General features: G+C 43.4%; 1 protein-coding gene across 5 annotated transcripts in view; it reads left to right on the forward strand.

Moving 5' to 3' along the window:
• The window catches only part of CCDC30 (coiled-coil domain containing 30), a 68,236-nt gene that overhangs the window by 33,786 nt on the left and 11,807 nt on the right, over window positions 1–22,643 (forward strand). For 4 of the 5 annotated variants that reach the window (XM_075605090.1, XM_075605089.1, XM_075605091.1 and 1 more), the window contains 10 exons: window positions 4,859–4,969; window positions 5,812–5,937; window positions 8,787–8,924; window positions 9,256–9,404; window positions 10,080–10,326; window positions 13,145–13,321; window positions 13,830–14,039; window positions 18,374–18,531; window positions 21,930–22,095; window positions 22,456–22,577. In XM_075605090.1, coding sequence (XP_075461205.1) covers window positions 4,859–4,969; window positions 5,812–5,937; window positions 8,787–8,924; window positions 9,256–9,404; window positions 10,080–10,326; window positions 13,145–13,321; window positions 13,830–14,039; window positions 18,374–18,531; window positions 21,930–22,095; window positions 22,456–22,577 — 1,604 coding nt within the window. The remainder of the gene's footprint in view (window positions 1–4,858; window positions 4,970–5,811; window positions 5,938–8,786; window positions 8,925–9,255; window positions 9,405–10,079; window positions 10,327–13,144; window positions 13,322–13,829; window positions 14,040–18,373; window positions 18,532–21,929; window positions 22,096–22,455; window positions 22,578–22,643) is intronic. The other variant, XM_075605092.1, reaches the window with a different exon arrangement.

Here is a 22,643-nt window from a genome sequence, read left to right on the forward strand (position 1 = left end):
GACGCTCAATGGGAAGATCACAAAAGAGGAATTGCTAGACGCGGTAAAAGCACTAAAACTATCCAAAGCCCCTGGCCCTGATGGATTCACAAACGCCTACTATAAGAGATTCCTCCCGTCCCTATCACCTCACTTATTAGCCTTGTTCAACTCCTTTATGGAAGGTGAACCCATACCAGCCTCAATGTCATTGGCCAACCTGGCAATAATACACAAAGAGGGCAGAGACCCAATGCAGTGTGGGAGCTACCGCCCCATATCGCTGTTGAACAACGACCTTAAGCTGTACAGCAAAATTCTGGCTAATAGATTAAACCCCATCCTACCCAGACTTATCCATAATGATCAAGTGGGATTTGTCTCGGGCTGACAGGCCTCGGACAACACCCGCAAAATCATAAACATAATAGACCACATTAATCATACAAATACCAAGGCAGTTCTCCTGAGCTTAGATGCAGAGAAGGCGTTTGACAGGATCAATTGGCTATTCTTAGACAAAACTATGCAAAAATTCGGCTTCAGAGACTCATTACTCAAGGGGGTCCGAGCATTGTACCAAAACCCTTCAGCATCAATTAAGCTCCCGGGAGGCACAGAACAAAGATTTTCAATAAAGAACGGTACAAGGCAGGGTTGCCCTTTGTCCCCTCTTCTCTTTGCCCTGACGATCGAACCACTGGCGGCTAAAATACGCGAGAGCGTAGACATTCAGGACGTACCAATTGGCAACACAAATGACAAAATGTTGCTCTTTGCCGACAACATAATACTGTCCCTTACCCACCCCCAAACGTCTCTTCCCAACCTACATAAAGAACTGATAGAGTTCGGCAAAATTTCGGACTACAAAATTAATAATGACAAATCAGAGGCCCTACACCTAAATGTCCCAGAGCCGCAAGTTAACCTACTGAAACTAAACTTCAATTATAGATGGAGTTCCTCATACATTAAATACTTGGGAGTGAATGTATCAGGCAACTACCATTCTCTATATAAATACAACTACCCGGCATTGTTCGGAAAAATCAAAAAGGATCTGGATAAATGGGAAGACTACCAGATCTCATGGATCGGAAGGATGATCTCGGTAAAAATGAATATACTCCCCAGATTACTATACTTCTTCCAGACACTCCCGATCCATGTCCCCGGCAAAAGACCCAGAGTTGCCAGGTCAGTCCTCCTGGCATCCAGAGAGAGAGGGGGCCTAGGGGTCCCAGATATCACAAAGTATTACTTAGTAGCCCAACTGAGGCAAGCCGTTTTGTGGAATGCAGACCCGGGCCTCTATTGCTGGCTAGACATTGAATCCCACTACGTAAAAACGCCTTCTCTGCAGGCCCACCTTTGGTGCATAGACAAGGGGGATAGACCACCCCGCAGTTTCGACCTTGGCGCTATAAGACACACCTGGGAAGTTTGGCAGAAATACAGAACGAAGTTTAAATTAACAGCACCAGGCTCGCTGCTTACTCCGATCCATAACAACCCCCACTTCCCTCCAGGATGTGAACCCAAACAATTTGACGATTTCCGTCTGAAGGGGATCAGGGTGATCGCCGACCTGCTGAGCGGTGGAAGGCTGCTGAACTATCAAGAATTTCGATCAAAACACGAGGCCCCAGAACTGAGCCCATTTAAGTATCTCCAAATTAGACATTTTCTCCAAAAACTGTCCCCAAAATTTGAGTTTCCTCCCCTCACTAACATTGAGAGGCTATGCCAAACTGGCACGCATCAAACAGCCCTGATCTCAAACATATATGCTAGCTTGGAGATAACAGCAGGCCCCTCCACTCACGACTACATGTCCAAGTGAGCGGCGGAACTAAATATAGATATAGATAGAGAAGACTGGGAGGACATATGGGACGCAGCTTCAGAAACTTCCATTTGTACCACAACAAAAGAGAATATCTATAAAATCATGTTCCACTGGTATCTTACCCCAGTTAGATTGAAGCAAATCTACCCCCTGGCCTCGGATCTGTGTTGGAGAGGCTGTGGACAGAGAGGAGACATGGCCCACATTTGGTGGTCGTGCCCAAAAATCCAAAACTTTTGGCTTTCAATCCAAACTTTAATCCAAGAGGTAACCGGCCTCACAATAACCCCAGATCCACTGACCTACCTCCTGGGCAGGCCAATAGAGGAAATTGACCGCCCGGTAGGAAAATTAATCTCCATTCTTACTGCGGCTAGGTGTGCTGTGGCATTCTCCTGGAAAAAGATCTCCCCCCCCCCCTCCATCCAGGCGGTTAAGAGAAGAATAGATGACGTAATGCTTATGGAACGACTGACAGCGTTTCTAAGGCGTAAGACTACAAGTAATTACAAAATATGGGAACCCTGGGAGGTTCATTGACACCCAAAAAGAGTCAAGACAGAGAAACTATGACTCACGAGACCTCAGTCTGAAGGAAGGTTGTGTCAGCGGGGTGGGGGAGGTCCCCCCCCCTCCATCTCTACCCCCCCCTCCCTCTCACCCCCAACACCCCCCCCCCCCATCTCCCCTCTCTTTTTCAGACCTCTCGCTTCCCCGGTCACCCAGTGACCCAGAGGTCGCGCCACTCTTGGCAAACTCCAAAACTAGCAGATCAGTTTAATCAGGCTGGACGAGGAAGTGTTTCAAAAGACACAGGAAGGAGACAGAGAGAGACTGTTTTCACCAGAAAAGGGGGGAGATAGAAAGTGCTCCCCAGCACGGAAGGCTGGCACAGTTCCTTAGACCCGCTGGACGGTGGTCGCGGAGTCTGCTGGAACTGCCTGGGTTGACAAACCCAGGAAGAAGGAAGGCCGCGCTGGAGCGGGGACGTCTTTTCAAAACCTAGACTAACAGATAAACAAAACCCTTTATTGCTGTGTGTGGAGACTGTGTACATTGTTGCATATGCCAGGGCATGTTTTGGGGTGAGAACCAGCTTAGCTAGCCATCCAGTTAGTAAGGGTTAAAGCTATGGTGTAGTTGGTTTTCCCTAAAGTGAATAGGTGTTATTTTTATGAGTTTGTTTTGACTTAAAGTGACGGTGTTTAAAAATGAGTAGTGTCACTAATGGAGAAATAAAACGCTAAAGGTTGAGGGCTGTGTGCCCCTTGTGTGTATACACGTGTTTGTTCCCCTTTTATACAAAACAATCCCTAGAAGACTGTGTCACGAGGAGCCTGGGCAAGTGACAGTGCTACATAAAGGGAGCTGTTTGCATATTCTATCTATCTCCAATAAAGAATATCACTTGTGAACACATTCATATGTCTTAGACAGGTCTGCAACCCTGCCTTTCAACCATTATCACCTAGCATACACTGCAGCAAGGGATTCTGGGAAATGACATACAAATGAGCCCACAATGTGTCACCTTATGCCTGGTGGCTGGGCAAAAACATGGGTTGTGAGTGGTTTGACTTGCTTTGCTAGTCCCATGCTGTGCTTAAAAGCTCTGTGAACAGCGATGCATTTGCTTAAATGGGCTCCATGTGAATGGATATTCCAGGCTAAAGGTAACACATTGTGTGCTCATTTGTATGTCGTTTCCCAGAATCCCTTGCTGCAGTGGAAGCACTGTATGCTAGGTGATAATGGTGAAAGGCAGGGTTGCAGACCTGTCTAAGGCATGTGAATGTACTCACAAGTGATATTCTTTATTAGCTATATGCTAACGGTGGAGGGTTTTTTTGTTGCCTTTTTCACCCACCATAACTACTTAATTAAAAAAAAAAAAAAAAAAATGTATACACATACGTGTGTAACCCAGAAAAAGGAAAATAGAGGTGCTTTTCTTAAAATAAAAAAAAATAAAAAAAATTGCAGAACAATATTTATTAGGCTACTGACCATTGGACATAAGAATATATTGAAACAATGATAATAATGTGATTCGCAAAAGGTAAAATAACCATAAAAAATCAACTTGCAGTTAAATAGAACCAATTTCACTATTAGGTGAAGAAATACACATATAAAACATATTACATTGGACTGTTAAATGCACTGATTTGGACCATCTATAGAGTATGTGGAGTTTGGGAGAGCACAAGTCCAGGCAACTAAAGTCGCAGTGATTTTGGGATCTAGATATTAAGAGGTTAATCAAAGATATAACTCCATCCAAAGAGATCTCTTCACGCTTGCCTGCTTGTGATTAAGTGTGTAAAGCCAATGTGCTCACGAACACAATGAACCTGTATTTGTTCAGTAGTTTATAATGACTTGTTCTTGGGTATTGATGACCGTAGGCAGATGTGACATGCTGCTCCAACATAATTTAAAACGTGTGTATGAAATACACAAAACATATATATTTGTACCTATTGTTTATAGGTTAATATAACCAAAACGTAAAATGTAAATTGCTTTTTACATCAATACAATGTTGCATTCATATTGTGGCATGAATTCCAGTGTCCGGGCTCTCGCACTGGGGAGCAATGCGACTTCCCATGCTGAGAACCAGGAGGCAGCTGATGGGAAATGCCCTGTACTTGTTGTTCTCTAGTTGTGGGGGAAGCAGTGAGGAAATGACAGGAATGTGGTTGCTTAGTAACGGCAAACACTAAAGTGAGATCAATCTCTGAACATTCTGTTTACAGGCGCAGAACTGCTTAGCAGGTGTAAGTTATCATTCCTTCATACACTTTGACTATATGAATCATTTATTAGACAGCAGCATGTGTGGTTTTTTAATCCATCCCCTGTGTATTTAGTGTTTAAAATGAGCTGATGATTTTTTGATGGCAGCAGGACCAAAAACACATAACTTGCAGCCACCTCACAATTTATTTTTTTTCTTGGAGAAAATTGAAGATGAACTGACTTTTGTGCCATGGCCTATTATGTTTGTCTGTTTTCCTGAAGATTATGAGCTTGGAAGCTGAGTTGTCGAAACTGCGCAAAAGAGAAGAAGAATCCTGTGCTGTGGCTCGGGGAGGGAACACGGAGATAAAAAAGATGGCCGATTTACTAGAGGTCAGATTTTTAGGCAATGAGAAAATCTGATGTTCAGGTTTTTTTTTTTTTTAAATCACAGATCCACATAATTGTATTTAGATTTGATGTCAGAACTCTTATTAATACATCATTGCACACAAGCATTTACAGGCATACTCCATATAGATATCTCATAGTGCTGGCTGGAAGTTTCTTATGACCCTTATGTTAAAGGGGGCTCTGTTCATCACTATAAAGACATACACTGTGCAGATTTCTTGGCACCTCTCAGATAAAGCTTGAGATATCCTGGCATGGCGACACTGGGCAGGGTCAAAGTTAGGCAGATCTGTGTATGCATAGGAAATGGTATTATTAATAAGTACAGTGTTGTCCATGTATCATTTATTTTGTCTTCGAACTCTTCCAAGTTAATATTTTTTCTCAGTTCTAAAATGCTCTGTAAGTGTGTAGATCATTAACTAACTATAGACCAGGCACAACTGGATGGGTATTTTGCTGACACTGGTACATTGTTATTTGTTTTTATCGTGTACTCTTCTTGTTCAGATAAATAATACAAAAAATTAAAGGAAACCCCACATAAAGAAGAAATGAATATGCATAATTTACACTGAGAAATCTGGGGAAACTACTATTAAAACTACCAATGCTAAAATACTACTGTAGTACACAGTCTGTTGTGGTCATTTTCTATCTACAACTTTGTGAATCTCCTTTTCTGTATCCATGTATATTACTGGCGATATTGTTTTTTCCCCCCCTCATTATAAATAATTACACTGATAAAGATGAACAGACATGATCTTGTGTTTATTGGATTTTGCTCTCTTAACCTGATGACTTCTAATTTTGCACAGATCATAAGGAGTCAAGAAGAAAATGTAGAAATGCTTGAAAGCAAATTAATAGAGGAAAGGGAGTGGAGACAGCAGCTGGAGTTAGACCTGGAAACGGCACAAAAAGCCTTGCGGGATGACAAAGTGGTAATGTCATGTTATGTTATTAAAGCCAGAGGCCCCACTTGGCAAACAGAAAAGGCAAAAGTAACGTGTATAAAATAAATGCCATAGTTACCTAAAAACAATATATTGCTGCAAAGATGCCTACAACACATTTCGGGCACTTGCTATATCTGTGCTGAGGCTGGGCTAAAGGATCTGCATCGTAATTTGTTCTCTGAGACATGGGATGTCCCATTTTGATGGTCGCAGATCACAGCCATTAACAAAACACTTTAGCATGTAATGTCAGTCTTGTATTTAGTCCTTTTTAAACAGCCTACTATTCTTTAACAATACCACGTGTAGCATTTTTCTGTTTTATGACATTTATGTTAGTTATAGGTAAACCACAATAACGCCCCTTAAAAGCTAGGCTCCCTTTTAATATACAGAGGAGTTAGAGGTTTTTGATCGTTTATGATGGGACACAGAAAGTGAGTGGGGAAGAAGGACACAACTTTATATTGCTCTGTTATTTCTATACTGGAAATTATTAAGTAATATGCCTCACAAATGGTATTCTCATCTGTGCTTTTTATGCTGTCTGTAGCGTTACCAGGTTAAAGCAGCACCCACACGCCCTCAAAAAGTAATAACATAATTTCAGTTCATGTGGTGCTGATCCATTTGTTACTTTTATTTATTTATTTTTTACAAAACTTCAGTTTTTGTGGAGTTTTGTGGAGTTTTCACTTATTTTATTGACATTAGCTGTTACCGTAGCAACCTCTGTTTAATGTGTGTGGATGGTAAAAAGTATGCAACAATTTCCTGGGCAGGCACATTTTCACCATATGATATTTGCAGAATTAGAGAAGGTAGTATTGCCGAATACTCAACAAAAGTGCTTTACAGTGGTAAAAAAAAAAAGCAATTCTGTTTTAAAATGAGTGGAGGGTTTTTAATGCATTAATAGATAACACCCCACTGCAGTCTGGGTTTACTAACTAGTTTCAGGGTAGCTCAGATTACAAAAGCACAGATCTTTTCTGTAACAATGACACAGGCGTGCAAGTACAGTACTAAACAATCACAGACTTTGTGTCATTTGAACAAGATTTTGAATCCTTGCCAGAGTGCATATCCTGTCTCTTCTGTGATCCGTCCTCAATAATGCTATTCCAACTCTTCTTTTGGGAACCTGAAGGAGTCGCCTTGTTTGTTATCTCAGAAGAGTGATTCAAGATGTTATTTTTAATGAACATATTTAAGACGATGCTATTATTGCCCAAGTCTGTTCCTGTTTTATGCTTGTTCACTGTGCAGTGAACTGTTGGACAATGCAGGCGACCAGGAGTTTTCCCTGAGGTTTTGGTGGAAGTTTATTGTACAACTTAATGCATTCCTTAATGCCAGGTATAGTTTTAGGGCCTTATTCTGTATGTACTGAAGCAGCCGCTCTGGGTTTTTTTTTGTCCTGAAAATCCCCATTGACTTTAATGCGGATTTTTGGCCAAGAACTGCTACTTAGTCACATTATAGCAGATAAATAGACCTCCTTTAAAGGCGAAATCGAAGCGGTTTTTTTTTAACACAGTATAGAAGCTGGGGTCTCCGGACCTGAACGCCATTCATTTTAGCTCTGGGTACCCCCTGCTTCCGAAGATACCTTTGTAGGGGGTCCTGGTATCCACTCCGGCTGAACTAGCTGGAGTTTAAAGCTCCCACGTCACACGGGCCAATAGGAAGCCGCGCCGGATGATGTCCTGGCTTCCTGTTGGCCCGCAGGGCGCGGGAGTTTTGGAACTCCGCCATTACGTCTGTAACTCCGGAGCATGGGGTTACAGAACTGAAATGAATGGAATTACCTATAAAGAATTGCTGTTGTTGACGTATATTGAAGTATGTTGAAGCCTCCTCCAGTTCTGGTTAGCTGCATAATGGCACTAATGTATTCAGTACTGTTGGTTTAAGTCCCCACAGTATACAGTAGGTAGGAGACTACTAAGTGCTGTGTACGTGACCTGCATTATTTAAATTAAAACAGAAAGCACAACAAACGCAATAAAGCAACAAGAAGAAAATTCTTGCCCTGACCAACATACAATACAATATCTATAATCTGCATTATACATTAGATTGCAGTGAGGACTTGGACATCATGGATCAGTTAGAAGTATCAATGGGAAGTGTACTAAACCGTTCCTTGAGGTTGTGCCCTTTTCAAAAGGGAACCTTGAAATGTAAGAACCGTGTATGTGCACAAAATAAGAACATCTAATAATATCTTATTTATATCCAAGGAAGTATCAGAGAGGCTGTAACGTGCTGCTGATTTGTGCGCTTTCTACTGCTGGACACGGCTCTCTAATACTTCCAATGGCATCAACTACATCACAAAGGAAAGATGTGCAGAATCCCACCTTTACGTGGAACCAGTATTTGGAAGGAGGTGAAAGGACGTAGCTCCAAAAACGGGGTAGTAAAAGAGAAACTTTTAAAATATGAATGTAAAGATGAACAGATTGTACAAGGTGTAATGTCAAATACAGCAGATAATCTGATCAATTAGGGAGACAAATGTGTACCAGGCATTGAGTTGGGAATCTTGAACTCAGTGGGGCAGAGAGACCTGTAGGGTTTAAAAATAAATACATTTAAAAATAAAAGTAGATGTTAACAAATGTGTTTAAGAAACAGAATAGATGGTATCATCCATTACAATGGGCAAGGATTAAAGAAGGCTGTAATGATTGGGAAGCAAAGAATTGACATTCAAGATGAGACTAATCAAATCTGAACTGGAAAAATATGTAGTTGCCAAAAATCTCATACTCCAGATGTGGCTTTGAGGCGTCCATCATGTTACCGCGTTTATTTCCCGTTACTAGGAATTGCATTTGGCAAAATCAAACCTGAAAGAAGTCCAGAAGGAAATGACGATTCGTAAAGTTGCCGAGCAGGAAACGAATATTTTATGCATAAAAAACGAACAGCTGGCAAAAGAAAAATGTTTACAAGATAACAAGGTGATACTGAACACTTTTTATAAACGGGGAACATTGATTACATCTTGCCTTGTCCTGAAGTTGTGACATTGAGTTTTAATAGGATATTCACATTTGTATTCGGAATATTGTTCATTTACCCTTTGTTCAATCTTCCTTTTATCATCTTCTTCAAGTTTCTTTTATATTTTCCAAAATATTTAATCACCAGCATGCATATTCTGCAGTTAGTTTTGGGTTGTGTTTATTTAAGGGAAATCTTGCTTCTTCTGTACATACAATTCTCTCTCTGTGTCTCTCTCTCTTTTTTAAAAAAAAAAAATTTTTAAGTGATCTAAAATTGTCCCCTTAGATTTCAGAGCTTGCGGAAGAATGTAAAAGGTTACAGTTGGTACTAAGTGAACAGAAAGCTACTAATGAGATTATGATTACAAGGGAGCGGATTTGTAAACAATTAGAAGAAAAGATACAAAGTCTTGAGAATGAAATGGAGGCACGGAGGTGAATATTCTTCATGTAACTAAGCAGCGCTGACATAAGTTACCTTACAGCTTGAATTGACTATACAGTGTCTTCAAGCACCAGAAGGTGTCCTATGAAATAGCATCGCTTAGTATACATGAGCCTATATTTCCAGTTATGTTCTTTTAATATCTCGTCAATGTTTACTTTTGACCTTGTCCTTTCCTTTTGTCCCAGCAAGGTATTTATACGAAACGTGCATTAAGTAGATTTAATGTGTGTGTGTGTGTGTGTGTGTGTGTGTGTGTGTGTGTGTATGTGTGTGTGTATATTATATATATATATGTGTGTGTGTGCGTGTGTGTGTGTGTGCATGTGTGTGTGTGGTAACCAGGGGGATCCTGATAACCAAAGAAGACAGCACACCGCAATGATGATACAAAATAGTGTATTGTGAAACACAGAGGACGAGGACCGAAACGTTGGAGGCCCTGTATTTCACAATACACTATTTTGTATCATCATAGCGGTGTGCTGTCTTCTTTGGTCATCAGGATCCCCCTGGTTACCACACGTCTATATGTTGCATATGGGACAAGCATCTGCCTTCCAACCAAAACGTGAGTGCAAATCTCCATACCATGACTATATATATATATATATATATATATATATATATATATATATAATTATTTTAATTTTTTTTATATATAGTGGCAAACTATCTGAGTACAAGAAGAAATGTGAAATCCTACAAAAGCAGATACACGAAGGAATGGAAGAGAACAAGAATCTGTGGGAAGAAACCCTGCAACTCCGACAAGACGTCCAAGGCATAAGGCAAGAGCTTCAAACCAAGCGAGAGGAGAATGCAAGACTGAAGCAAGAGATGGGAAATGTGCAGGAGAAAATGCAGAGACCTCAGAGTTGTGGAGATGGTGCAGAAGAAATAGTTTCACAGGTTTGTATTCTAATCTAATACATCGAATACATTATCAAATGCATTCATGGATGCTCCACAGAAGTCGTACCACGGAGAACAGGAGCAACAAGCAAATCTGTTCTCTCATTTTCGTTCCAGTGTAAACATTATCGTATCCATAGATCAATGTGGCTTCCTATACCCTGACTCCATTACCCGCAATTAATATATAGTGTCACTCAACGTTCATAATTACATAACGGTTCTCGGTGGAGCAGTGTGATGACGTTCTCATTGCAGGAGCATTGACGGCCATTTAATGCCAAACATACTCTTCTTGGCCTGCAAGCTTATGGATAAATATGAATGTATGAACTTGTACTTCTAAGACAAATGATATATTTTTCATACATTTGATGGGAGAATGATTACACTTCAGATTTCCTAGCTACAATCTAGCCAACCAGTTGGCTTTTTTAATATGCTAACCAAGCACAACCTACTTCTATGTATATGAACAAAACGCACATAGGGAAGACCTCTATAATGAAGTACATTTTTTTAATTGAGCTTTAAAAATTCACAACCAACATTTCACACACAAGGTTAGGACAAATATGCGCTCATCGAAATGTTCACTCTCCCAGAGAGAGAAGGAAGGGGGGTGTCCCGTCTGAGCCACGCTGTCACCGCGTCTTTGTGCCCATCACAGGATCTGGCTCCACCTACTACTTGTGTCGTCACAGGTTGTGTCTGCCGTGTCCATTCGCTTGCGCCCGCCCTACGCGTTTCGTGAGCTTGGCCCACTTTATCAGGGGATGAAGCTTCTAGCTTCACACTGGAATAATAATTTTTAATCTTATTCAGGAATGATGAACAACACATTTTGAATAGTTTTGGTTCTGGAGAGGTATTCTTTATGACACAACAAACAAGTTGTCAGTTGGTGTTTAAGAGGAGGTTTTTTATGGCATGCACAGCTGTCACCTGTAGGTCCTGTTCAGCCTTTGCTGTTCTATTCCAATTTGCAATGCTGGTTTAACCTTTAGAGAGCCCTTATAACATGCCTGGTGAAGCATAGACCCTGGCATGATAAGGTCCTTATGATGTACCATCATGGGGTAGATCAGGCTCATTGCTCCAACGGCCAACCTGATAGCAACTGAAGTGTCTCTAACGGGTTCGTCAAAAAAACATGTAATCCCAGGCAGTATTGTGAGTCCCTGAGCCCGTGTGGAGACTGCACACGTAGTAAGGCCCCAAACTAAACCTTAGAGTGAGTGCTATAGCGGTCATGTACAGCAGGAGCTTTCAAAGTTTCTCCCCACCAACATTTGTATCTCCAGCGGCAAGGCATTCTGGGGCATAACTTTAGACGCTCCCACAGTAGCAGCTATACCACCCATGCTATCTGCACACACAGAGGTGCAGTATGGGGCCTTATTAAGTGTGTTCCTCCCACAATCTCAGGACACTAGGACCTGGGACCAGTCACACAGTTATGTCAGCCATGATGAGCCATAAGATACTCTGAGCAAGCAAGAAGATTTGTTAATTAGCGGTTCGCGGAAACAAATATTTTCTAGCAGGGGGTTCATAATGTAAAAAAGGTTGGGAACCACTGTTTTAGTGGGACAGACACAATTAATCTTCTGTTACTTGGTGCAATATGGTGCGCAGAGACTATCTTAAGACTCGTACAAAATCAGATAATGAATAATCTGCAGGATCTAATGAAACGTTTTGTGTAATACTAAAAGAGCACTTAACCCCTTCAGTGCTAGCACTAGTATTCACGCGATGTGATTCCTTTTCAGTTGATGTAAATGCATAGAGAGGGTCTCCCCCCTTTCCCCGCCCCGTCCTCCTCTTCCGTTTAGTTTGCCGTTGATCACAAACGTCCCACAGAAAACTAGCAAACCTGGATGACATACAGCAAGGTCGGCCAGCTCCAGTCCTCAGGTCAGGTTAAGGATATCCCTGCTTCAGCACAGGTGGCTGAGTCGAAGACTGAGCCACCTATGCTGAAGCAGGGATAGATTGAGCTACCTGTGCAGGGATATCCTTAACACCTGACCTGTGGCTCCTGAGCTGGAGTTGGCCACTCCTGACATAGTGTATATTATCAGGGCGTCCAGAGCGCCAACCTTCATGACATACCCACGTATGTCTATTGGGCCCTGATGAGGGTAAAGCAGCAATTCCCTTCTAAATTATTTATTTTTTCCTAAAGCTAACCTGAGTTGGGGGAGGAGGGGGGACCCCAAAACGGGTCCAGATTCCCAGATATTTATCACTTTCTGTGCCAGTGTTGAACACAAAACAATTGTATAAATGATTGATTTTACATTTCTGGTTCATGTCAATAAAATACTACGATAACACAAACTGCTATAATAATAATTCCTGCTCTAGGGAGCTTACAATCTAACATACATTTCTGGCGCTGATGCATTATGACTTGGGACAGCCTCCCTGGGCTGCTCAAATACTTTTATTTGTATGTGGCAGCGAAAGGAATAAGAGGCATTAATATTCTGTTTAACATCAGATCATCTCACCATACTTTTTATTACAGTTTCTCGCTGCTTGAAAAGATAAGCGGTTGATGGTGTAAAATCTGTTTTGACGCAACTTATAATGTAAATCAAAGTGCCTTTTGTGCAGCATTCCATTATTCTCATTCTATAGATAAAGGTTTTGGTCGGGCCTCCGAACATTGCAATATTACGGACTATTTTGCCAATTTGTAACTTTAGAAATGGCCTATCTGTAATACATGAGTCCAGCTGGTTTTATTAGTTATTTGCCGTTATATTATGATTTGTATATGCCATTCTCACATTGTTTTTGGCAGTATTTAGCGGGAGATGCTCTGATTCAGCAGCAGCATGAGGAAATCCGCCAGCTGCGTCAAGACCTTCACAGAGTTCAGCACCTGTGCAGCGCGGCAGAGAAGGAACTGAGGTACGAACGGGACAAAAACTTGGACTTCAAGAAACAACATATCTTTCTGCAACAGGAAAACACAAAGGTATGCTCTACGTAATACCCACATAATGGCTCTGGTGTGAGTACGGTATTCAAGGCTAGTAATATATAAAACCTTCCTTTAATAAAAGCCTATGCCGACAGTAAAACAATAAGGTTTGTATTTATTTGGTATGTCCGGTCTTGGTTAAACAACTGGTTTCCACAACTGGTATTTTTTTACCACTACTGTTTTTACCATTTACTGATCTTTACAACCCAGGAAGGAAGAGGGACGTGCCCCTCCCTCCGATGAGTCGTTGTAATGGGAATAACTGCTAAGTAAAGTGATTAAAGTGACCTTTCCTATACAATCCTGAGATTGTGCAATGTTGGTTCACAGAAATAGTCTCTTACAGTTTTTGCATTCTAGAGCATTCCATAAAATGTGCAAACTATTACTGTAAAGCTCTTCAGAAAAGTGCTGAAAAATGGAAACTGTCAGTCGATCTAATATAATGAGCTTATAAAATAATACTGTAAATGCTATAAAAATGTATATCCATACGTAGGTCAGCGCAGAATTAAATCAGGTCAAGCAGAAATTATCTGGTGTTACTACAACATGCTCCATCCTTGAAGCTGAGATGGAAAAGAGTCGGCAAAGGGTTAAAGAAATGGAACTAGAACTACTGAAGCAAAGCCAAACTTCCAAAGTGCAATACAACTGGCAAGACAAACTTGAACATGAAAAATGTAAGGCCCTCATTGCAGAGAAACAGGTAAATAAGCAACATGGACATGTTTACTGAAATGTGCACGGTATTCTTCCCAGAGAACCCTGGTCACGTTCCTTGCATGTGTGCAGTTACAGAGTGAATGATATGCATAGAAAATAATGTTTCACATAGGAGGGTGTATTCCAATACTATTACCTGCATCACTTCTCTATGCTCTTCCTCTTCAGTTTAGCTGCCCACCATTTGCTTCCTTGAATACCTTGGTAAATAGAACAGTTGTACTGTACTTTGTTGCACTTTTTCTGCATTTCAGAGTGATTTGCCACTCCCATAACTACCTTGGGCTGAACTCAGACTTGAGCAATGACCCATCTATTTTATCTTTTGTACATCGCTCTTTTTAGCCTCCACATACAGTGCTATATAAACACATCTCTCTTTATATATGTAAACCATTCTTCCTTTCCACAACCTTACCCATTTTTAAATGTAAACATCCACTTTGCAATATATATTTGGAGTGCAAACTGGTGTAACCTGTAACCCGTTGCCTACTTTGTAATGTTTGTTTTATAATTAAGGTGCCTTATAATAGTTTGTAAATTCAGACTAAAAAGCAATGAGAATAGTCTATGGATTACACCATATGAGATATTTAGTCAGGATTTATTTGGGGGTGTAGGCAATGCATGCAGAGGTAACGACAGGAGAGCTGCCTTTGGAAAAGTAAACATAGACTTTTGTTCAGCCAAAGTTCAGTAACAAAAAATACAGCTTTTTCTCAGCCAAAGTTCAGCAAGAAAACACAGCTTTAGCAAGCACAAGTCTATATACATAGGATATAATAGGAACACGGTTCAGACCTAGTGTCCGTCTGCAAACCAGAAACAGCACTTGTGATCTGTATGCTGTCTACCTTTTAAAGCCTCCAACCAGGGGGTGCATTGGTGCTCCTGCCTCCTCTAGGCAGAAGTTAACTACTTGTTGGTTGCCCCAACAGTCCTAAAAGGATAGACCCTGCTACAGGGGGGTTTGTACTAATCACAGCACAGCAGTGATTTCAATGTTGCCGTGATCAGGGCAGGTTTCTAAAGCAATTCCTACAAAATTGACATATGTTTTATTTAGAAGGCTCTGAAATTTTTTTTTTATTTACATCGATCTATCTCCAAAATAGAAACCTACTGGAAGGTGTTACAAAGAAGTCCCAAATGTTCCTGAACTGCAATGTTACAGAGAAGTTGTGTTCTCTTTTCTTTTCCCTCTTGCATTAGAATGATGCAATTTTTCTATCCCTTTCATCTCCATTTTGTGCGGTCCAGCATGTTTCTGCCAAACTAATACTTGGAACAAGTCATACCATGTTTATACCACCTGCAGCATTACATTCAGTCTCCTTTTTCTGTGACATTAAAGGATTCCACCCATCTTTCCCTGTTGCATCTCGGCGATCCTCAGCAGGCTACATCGCTACTCATTTCTCACTAATACCAGGGATGGGGGGCGCAACAACAAGTCCGGTTATAAGGATATCCCTGCTTCAGCACAGGTGGCTCAATCATGACTGAGCTGCTGATTGAGCCACCTGTGCTGAAGCAGGGATATCGCTAATAGCTGGCCTGTTGGTGGCCCTTGAGGACTGGAGTTGGCCACCCCTAATCTAATATCTCATCTTTCCTCAAGCCACCATGATCCACACTTTTTTTTTTTTTGTAACTCTTCTTCGCAGAAATATAATGGGGGGAGGGGGGAGTTCTGCCTTGATTAAAATATGTTTCATTTTTATTACTTACAAACGACGCTAGTTAAAAGTTGTGGGTGTCAATGAAACAAGGCAGAAGCTTGAAAATGATGGATTGTGGCCCTCCAGACAGAAATGGACTGGGAGATGAGCCCAAACCAATGCAAGAAAGGCTAGCGCAGAACAAAGACTTAGTAGGACCTACTGTATAGTGCTCACCAAAACATAGTGGTAGAACGATTAGATGAATTCACTAAATGGCACAAGGACTCTGGTGTACACAATCACTGTTAACTTGAGTGGTGTTGGCGCAAGTAGAAGTGTTGTCTCTGCTCGGGGAATGTAGCCAAATCCATAACAAAAAGAGTTAATGGAATGATATCTGATACTCTTTTAAGAAAATGAACAAAAGAGGCTGTTCTCTCTCTCACGTGAGACGTCCACTCACAGTATTGCAAAGCAGCGAAGGGGTTTACAAGTTTTAGGGAATCCTTGGGGTATACAATTTCCTAAATACTGTGCAGGATAATAAAAAGTTGATGAATATACTGCACTGCAGCTTTGGCTAGTTAATGTCTATATGACTATACATTCTTTTACTAGATACACAGAGATTAATACCAAACATACAGAAAGATTTGATATTGTACGGGCAACCCTCTTGTGTTCTCAGTCATGGACCATATCAATAGTCATTTTGATGAGCTAACAAGTTTGGATTTGTCCTGGTATGTGAAGGCAACTGGCAGCCTGCCAGGAAAAGCAGAGCTTCAGATGCCTGATTTATTTGATGTTTTTTGCAGCTCTGCACAGAAAAATAACCCCCAGGCACGTTCTCTTCTATTATTAAACTACCACTCTGCTCGCTTCTCTCCTGATTCCGGAACGTTTACGTTGCAACCCGTGATTTTACAATGTGTTGGCAAAAGGGTAGTAATGTAGCATTTTGCCGTTCATTGATTTGGTAAAATGATTTGTATTTGAGAGGCCAAAAAAGTATATTGCTTCCGTTATTCAGAAAACGAGATAAGGTCCCACCGCAGTGCACCTATTTGACTACCTTCCATCTTAAAGCAGAAATCCCTCGTACTCGTTATTTTTCTTTTTACCCCCTATTTTGTTACGGGGTGAGAACTGGGGCATCCCGTTTAACTGAACCGTGCTATTTTCAGCTCCTCGGACCACCCAGTTCCCAAGACACCTACCGGTGAAGTTACCAGATTTAAATCTCTCTCCAGTGGAAACAAAATGGCTGCTAAATCTCTCAGGCAAATAGGAAGCCACAGCATTATCCATTGTGGCTTCCTACTGGACAGCCATTGATATCCTTTTTGAAACAAGGAAATAATACTGGTACATTCACCAGTAATTATCTAGGGAACGGAAGTTTCCAGAGCTAAAATAGCACAGCTCAGCTATTGAGGATCCCCTAGTCCAAACCTATAAAAAATAAAATAGGAGGGGTGTAGGTTAACTGGGAGGGGGAGCGGGGGATTGCTGCTTTAAAATGTATAGTGTGCTTTCCTTTGGGTTTCCAGACTCGTCAAAAATGGTTTGCTGGGTCCTTTTTAAGGCAGTGGGTTCCAACTCCAGTCCTCATTAACCACCACAGGTCCGTTTTTTCAGCACATAGGGATCAGTCAACATGAATAAGCCACTGGTTGGATCACCTGTACTGAAGCCGTGATATCCTTAAAACCGGATCTTTTGGGGGCTCTACAGGACTGGAGTTGGGAACCACTGGGATAGGGGATTATATAAAGGTAGCGGCACATTACCAGTGTTTAGCAGCTTTGAGAAGAAAAATGAGAACTTACATTTAGCATGTCCTCAGTCCCATTTAGCAGCTGTGATTTGCTTTGCCTTGGGAAATTTGGTACCCATCACCAAGTCTGTATATGGTCATCAACCAGGAAATAATCATTCATAAAAATGTCCCATTCCGCTGTTTGGTCTGAACCCTCGTATTCTAGTTACAGCAATAAAAGGGTAAAAGGGGACGATAGACAGCACTCTGATAGTGTTAAATTTATGCAATTGCAGGGTGCACGGAACAAAAGGGGACCCTTATTCCCCTGTATAGTACTAACAAATCTACGTATGCAATATAGATCATTGCTGTAACTAGTACTCACTGTCTAATAGCTAAATGATGAAAACAGTTGTAATGCAGAATAAACATTTAATAATAAAACGAACCAGAAATAAATCAAATGTGTTTGCAGAAACCAGTATCACAAATGGGCATGTCACAAAGTGAGGGGTGGGGGGAAAGGAAAAGGGGAAAAAACATGAAACACAAGGAATATACACAAAAAAACGGAGAACGGAAAGAATGCTAGGGGGGCTACTTTCTGTTCTCCGTTTTTTGTGTATATTCCTTGCGTTTCATGTTTTTTCCCCTTTTCCTTTCCCCCTCCCCACCCCTCACTTTGTGACATGCCCATTTGTGATACTGGTTTCTGCAAACACATTTGATTTATTTCTGGTTCGTTTTATTATTAAATGTTTATTCTGCATTACAACTGTTTTCATCATTTAGCTATTAGACAGTGAGTACTAGTTACAGCAATGATCTATATTGCATACTGTAAAACTGTGTTTTTTCATACACCATCCCTTTTTTTTTCTTAAGGTTTTGGAGCTGCAGCAACAATTGCGAGCTTGTCAGCATCAGGTACTCCTGTTAGAAACGCAGGTTGTAGAAAGAAAGCAGCTGGAGGATGAAGCAAAAAAGGCAAGAGAAAATGGGACCAAACTTAGAGCACAACTGCACGAAGAACAAATAAAAAGGTAACCTCGAAACAAAATGCTGCGTTCTAACCCAGTGCTGGGTACTGCCAGATCTGTGCCACTTCCAGTGCTGGGTACTGCCAGATCTGTGCCACTCCCAGTGCTGGGTACTGCCAGATCTGTGCCACTCCCAGTGCTGGGTACTGCCAGATCTGTGCCACTCCCAGTGCTGGGTACTGCCAGATCTGTGCCACTCCCAGTGCTGGGTACTGCCAGATCTGTGCCACTCCCAGTGCTGGGTACTGCCAGATCTGTGCCACTCCCAGTGCTGGGTACTGCCAGATCTGTGCCACTCCCAGTGCTGGGTACTGCCAGATCTGTGCCACTCCCAGTGCTGGGTACTGCCAGATCTGTGCCACTCCCAGTGCTGGGTGCTGCCAGATCTGTGCCACTCTCAGTGCTGGGTGCTCCCAGATCTGTGCCACTCCCAGTGCTGGGTGCTGCCAGATCTGTGCCACTCCCAGTGCTGGGTACTCCCAGATCTGTGCCACTCCCAGTGCTGGGTACTCCCAGATCTGTGCCACTCCCAGTGCTGGGTACTCCCAGATCTGTGCCACTTCCAGTGCTGGGTACTGCCAGATCTGTGCCACTCCCAGTGCTGGGTACTGCCAGATCTGTGCCACTCCCAGTGCTGGATACTGCCAGATCTGTGCCACTCCCAGTGCTGGGTACTGCCAGATGTGTGCCACTCCCAGTGCTGGGTACTGCCAGATGTGTGCCACTCCCAGTGCTGGGTACTGCCAGATCTGTGCCACTCCCAGTGCTGGGTACTGCCAGATCTGTGCCACTCCCAGTGCTGGGTACTGCCAGATCTGTGCCACTCCCAGTGCTGGGTACGCCCAGATCTGTGCCACTCCCAGTGCTGGGTGCTGCCAGATCTGTGCCACTCCCAGTGCTGGGTACTCCCAGATCTGTGCCACTCCCAGTGCTGGGTACTGCCAGATCTGTGCCACTCCCAGTGCTGGGTACTCCCAGATCTGTGCCACTCCCAGTGCTGGGTACTCCCAGATCTGTGCCACTCCCAGTGCTGGGTACTGCTAGATCTGTGCCACTCCCAGTGCTGGGTACTGTCAGATCTGTGCCACTCCCAGTGCTGGGTACTGCCAGATCTGTGCCACTCCCAGTGCTGGGTACTGCCAGATCTGTGCCACTCCCAGTGCTGGGTACTGCCAGATCTGTGCCACTCCCAGTGCTGGGTACTCCCAGATCTGTGCCACTCCCAGTGCTGGGTACTGCCAGATCTGTGCCACTCCCAGTGCTGGGTACTGCCAGATCTGTGCCACTCCCAGTGCTGGGTACTGCCAGATCTGTGCCACTCCCAGTGCTGGGTACTGCCAGATCTGTGCCACTCCCAGTGCTGGGTACTGCCAGATCTGTGCCACTCCCAGTGCTGGGTACTGCCAGATCTGTGCCACTCCCAGTGCTGGGTACTGCCAGATCTGTGCCACTCCCAGTGCTGGGTACTGCCAGATCTGTGCCACTCCCAGTGCTGGGTACTGCCAGATCTGTGCCACTCCCAGTGCTGGGTACTCCCAGATCTGTGCCACTCCCAGTGCTGGGTACTCCCAGATCTGTGCCACTCCCAGTGCTGGGTACTCCCAGATCTGTGCCACTCCCAGTGCTGGGTACTGCCAGATCTGTGCCACTCCCAGTGCTGGGTACTGCCAGATCTGTGCCACTCCCAGTGCTGGGTACTGCCAGATCTGTGCCACTCCCAGTGCTGGGTACTGCCAGATCTGTGCCACTCCCAGTGCTGGGTACTGCCAGATCTGTGCCACTCCCAGTGCTGGGTACTGCCAGATCTGTGCCACTCCCAGTGCTGGGTGCTGCCAGATCTGTGCCACTCTCAGTGCTGGGTGCTCCCAGATCTGTGCCACTCCCAGTGCTGGGTGCTGCCAGATCTGTGCCACTCCCAGTGCTGGGTACTCCCAGATCTGTGCCACTCCCAGTGCTGGGTACTCCCAGATCTGTGCCACTCCCAGTGCTGGGTACTCCCAGATCTGTGCCACTTCCAGTGCTGGGTACTGCCAGATCTGTGCCACTCCCAGTGCTGGGTACTGCCAGATCTGTGCCACTCCCAGTGCTGGATACTGCCAGATCTGTGCCACTCCCAGTGCTGGGTACTGCCAGATGTGTGCCACTCCCAGTGCTGGGTACTGCCAGATGTGTGCCACTCCCAGTGCTGGGTACTGCCAGATCTGTGCCACTCCCAGTGCTGGGTACTGCCAGATCTGTGCCACTCCCAGTGCTGGGTACTGCCAGATCTGTGCCACTCCCAGTGCTGGGTACGCCCAGATCTGTGCCACTCCCAGTGCTGGGTGCTGCCAGATCTGTGCCACTCCCAGTGCTGGGTACTCCCAGATCTGTGCCACTCCCAGTGCTGGGTACTGCCAGATCTGTGCCACTCCCAGTGCTGGGTACTCCCAGATCTGTGCCACTCCCAGTGCTGGGTACTCCCAGATCTGTGCCACTCCCAGTGCTGGGTACTGCTAGATCTGTGCCACTCCCAGTGCTGGGTACTGTCAGATCTGTGCCACTCCCAGTGCTGGGTACTGCCAGATCTGTGCCACTCCCAGTGCTGGGTACTGCCAGATCTGTGCCACTCCCAGTGCTGGGTACTGCCAGATCTGTGCCACTCCCAGTGCTGGGTACTCCCAGATCTGTGCCACTCCCAGTGCTGGGTACTGCCAGATCTGTGCCACTCCCAGTGCTGGGTACTGCCAGATCTGTGCCACTCCCAGTGCTGGGTACTGCCAGATCTGTGCCACTCCCAGTGCTGGGTACTGCCAGATCTGTGCCACTCCCAGTGCTGGGTACTGCCAGATCTGTGCCACTCCCAGTGCTGGGTACTGCCAGATCTGTGCCACTCCCAGTGCTGGGTACTGCCAGATCTGTGCCACTCCCAGTGCTGGGTACTGCCAGATCTGTGCCACTCCCAGTGCTGGGTACTGCCAGATCTGTGCCACTCCCAGTGCTGGGTACTCCCAGATCTGTGCCACTCCCAGTGCTGGGTACTCCCAGATCTGTGCCACTCCCAGTGCTGGGTACTCCCAGATCTGTGCCACTCCCAGTGCTGGGTACTGCCAGATCTGTGCCACTCCCTCACAATATCATCCTACTGCTTATTTCTTCCAAAAATGAGCTGCTAGATTTTCATTTTAATTAATCTTTGATACATTTTAATGGATGGTTATCTAACAGCAGAATAAATACCTTTCCTTTCCTGTTTTCTTTTTTTATATACTATGTATATTAACCTTTTTTATTATTATTATTATTATTATTGCTTTTTGGTCATCCTTCTTTGATTTACTTAATCTTCAATGTTGACCTTGGATTGAATGTTATAGGTAGTCCTGTAGCTGGTTTCTGATTTTGTGTGTGTGTTTGTGTTTTAGTAAACGCTTGGATCAGAATTGTGAAGATTTGCAGAAGCAAATAAAAACACTTCATGACAAAGAGTCTCTACTAAGCCAGAATAATTCTGCGCTTCAGTTTAAGCTCCATCAGCAGGAGTCACGGCTGCGGATTTTAGACGATGAACACAATGCAACAGCTAAAGAGGTCAGTTTCTAATAAAAAATCCTGTTTGAAATGAGTGAATCTTGCTTTTACTTTCAAGTGCTATGTCACAATTTACTACAATAAGTTAGAGTTTTATTAAAATAATGCAATAATCTAAGACATGTAACAAAATAAAAAGAAAACCAAATATATGTATAAAAAAATAAGAATAATGCATGGGTATAATAGAAGATATTAGGAAATGTATAATATTAGGTTTCATTAGAGATTGTTTGGAGATTATACGTGGGAGAAGAGACCCTTTCTCTAACATTTCCAAGCTGAATGAAGAACCGCTTTCATTTTGGCAGATGCAGTGAATGTAGCTGAGAACATACATTTTCTTTCCTTTTTTTCCAGCGCCTCTATCGTGAAAATAATAACCAGAAGCTTTCTGAAGACCTTTCACAGATGCAGCAGGAAAAGGAGCGCTTGCATAAGGAATACGATAATGTCCTAAAGCAGTTGGATGAATATGTCCGGTAAGCCGAGGTGCAGGACAGTCATTTCACAGGAACACACAACCGTGTATTTGTTTTGGTCATTGT

This window comes from Ascaphus truei, chromosome 6 (genome assembly GCF_040206685.1).
Source record: "Ascaphus truei isolate aAscTru1 chromosome 6, aAscTru1.hap1, whole genome shotgun sequence".
Lineage (NCBI taxonomy): Eukaryota > Metazoa > Chordata > Amphibia > Anura > Ascaphidae > Ascaphus > Ascaphus truei.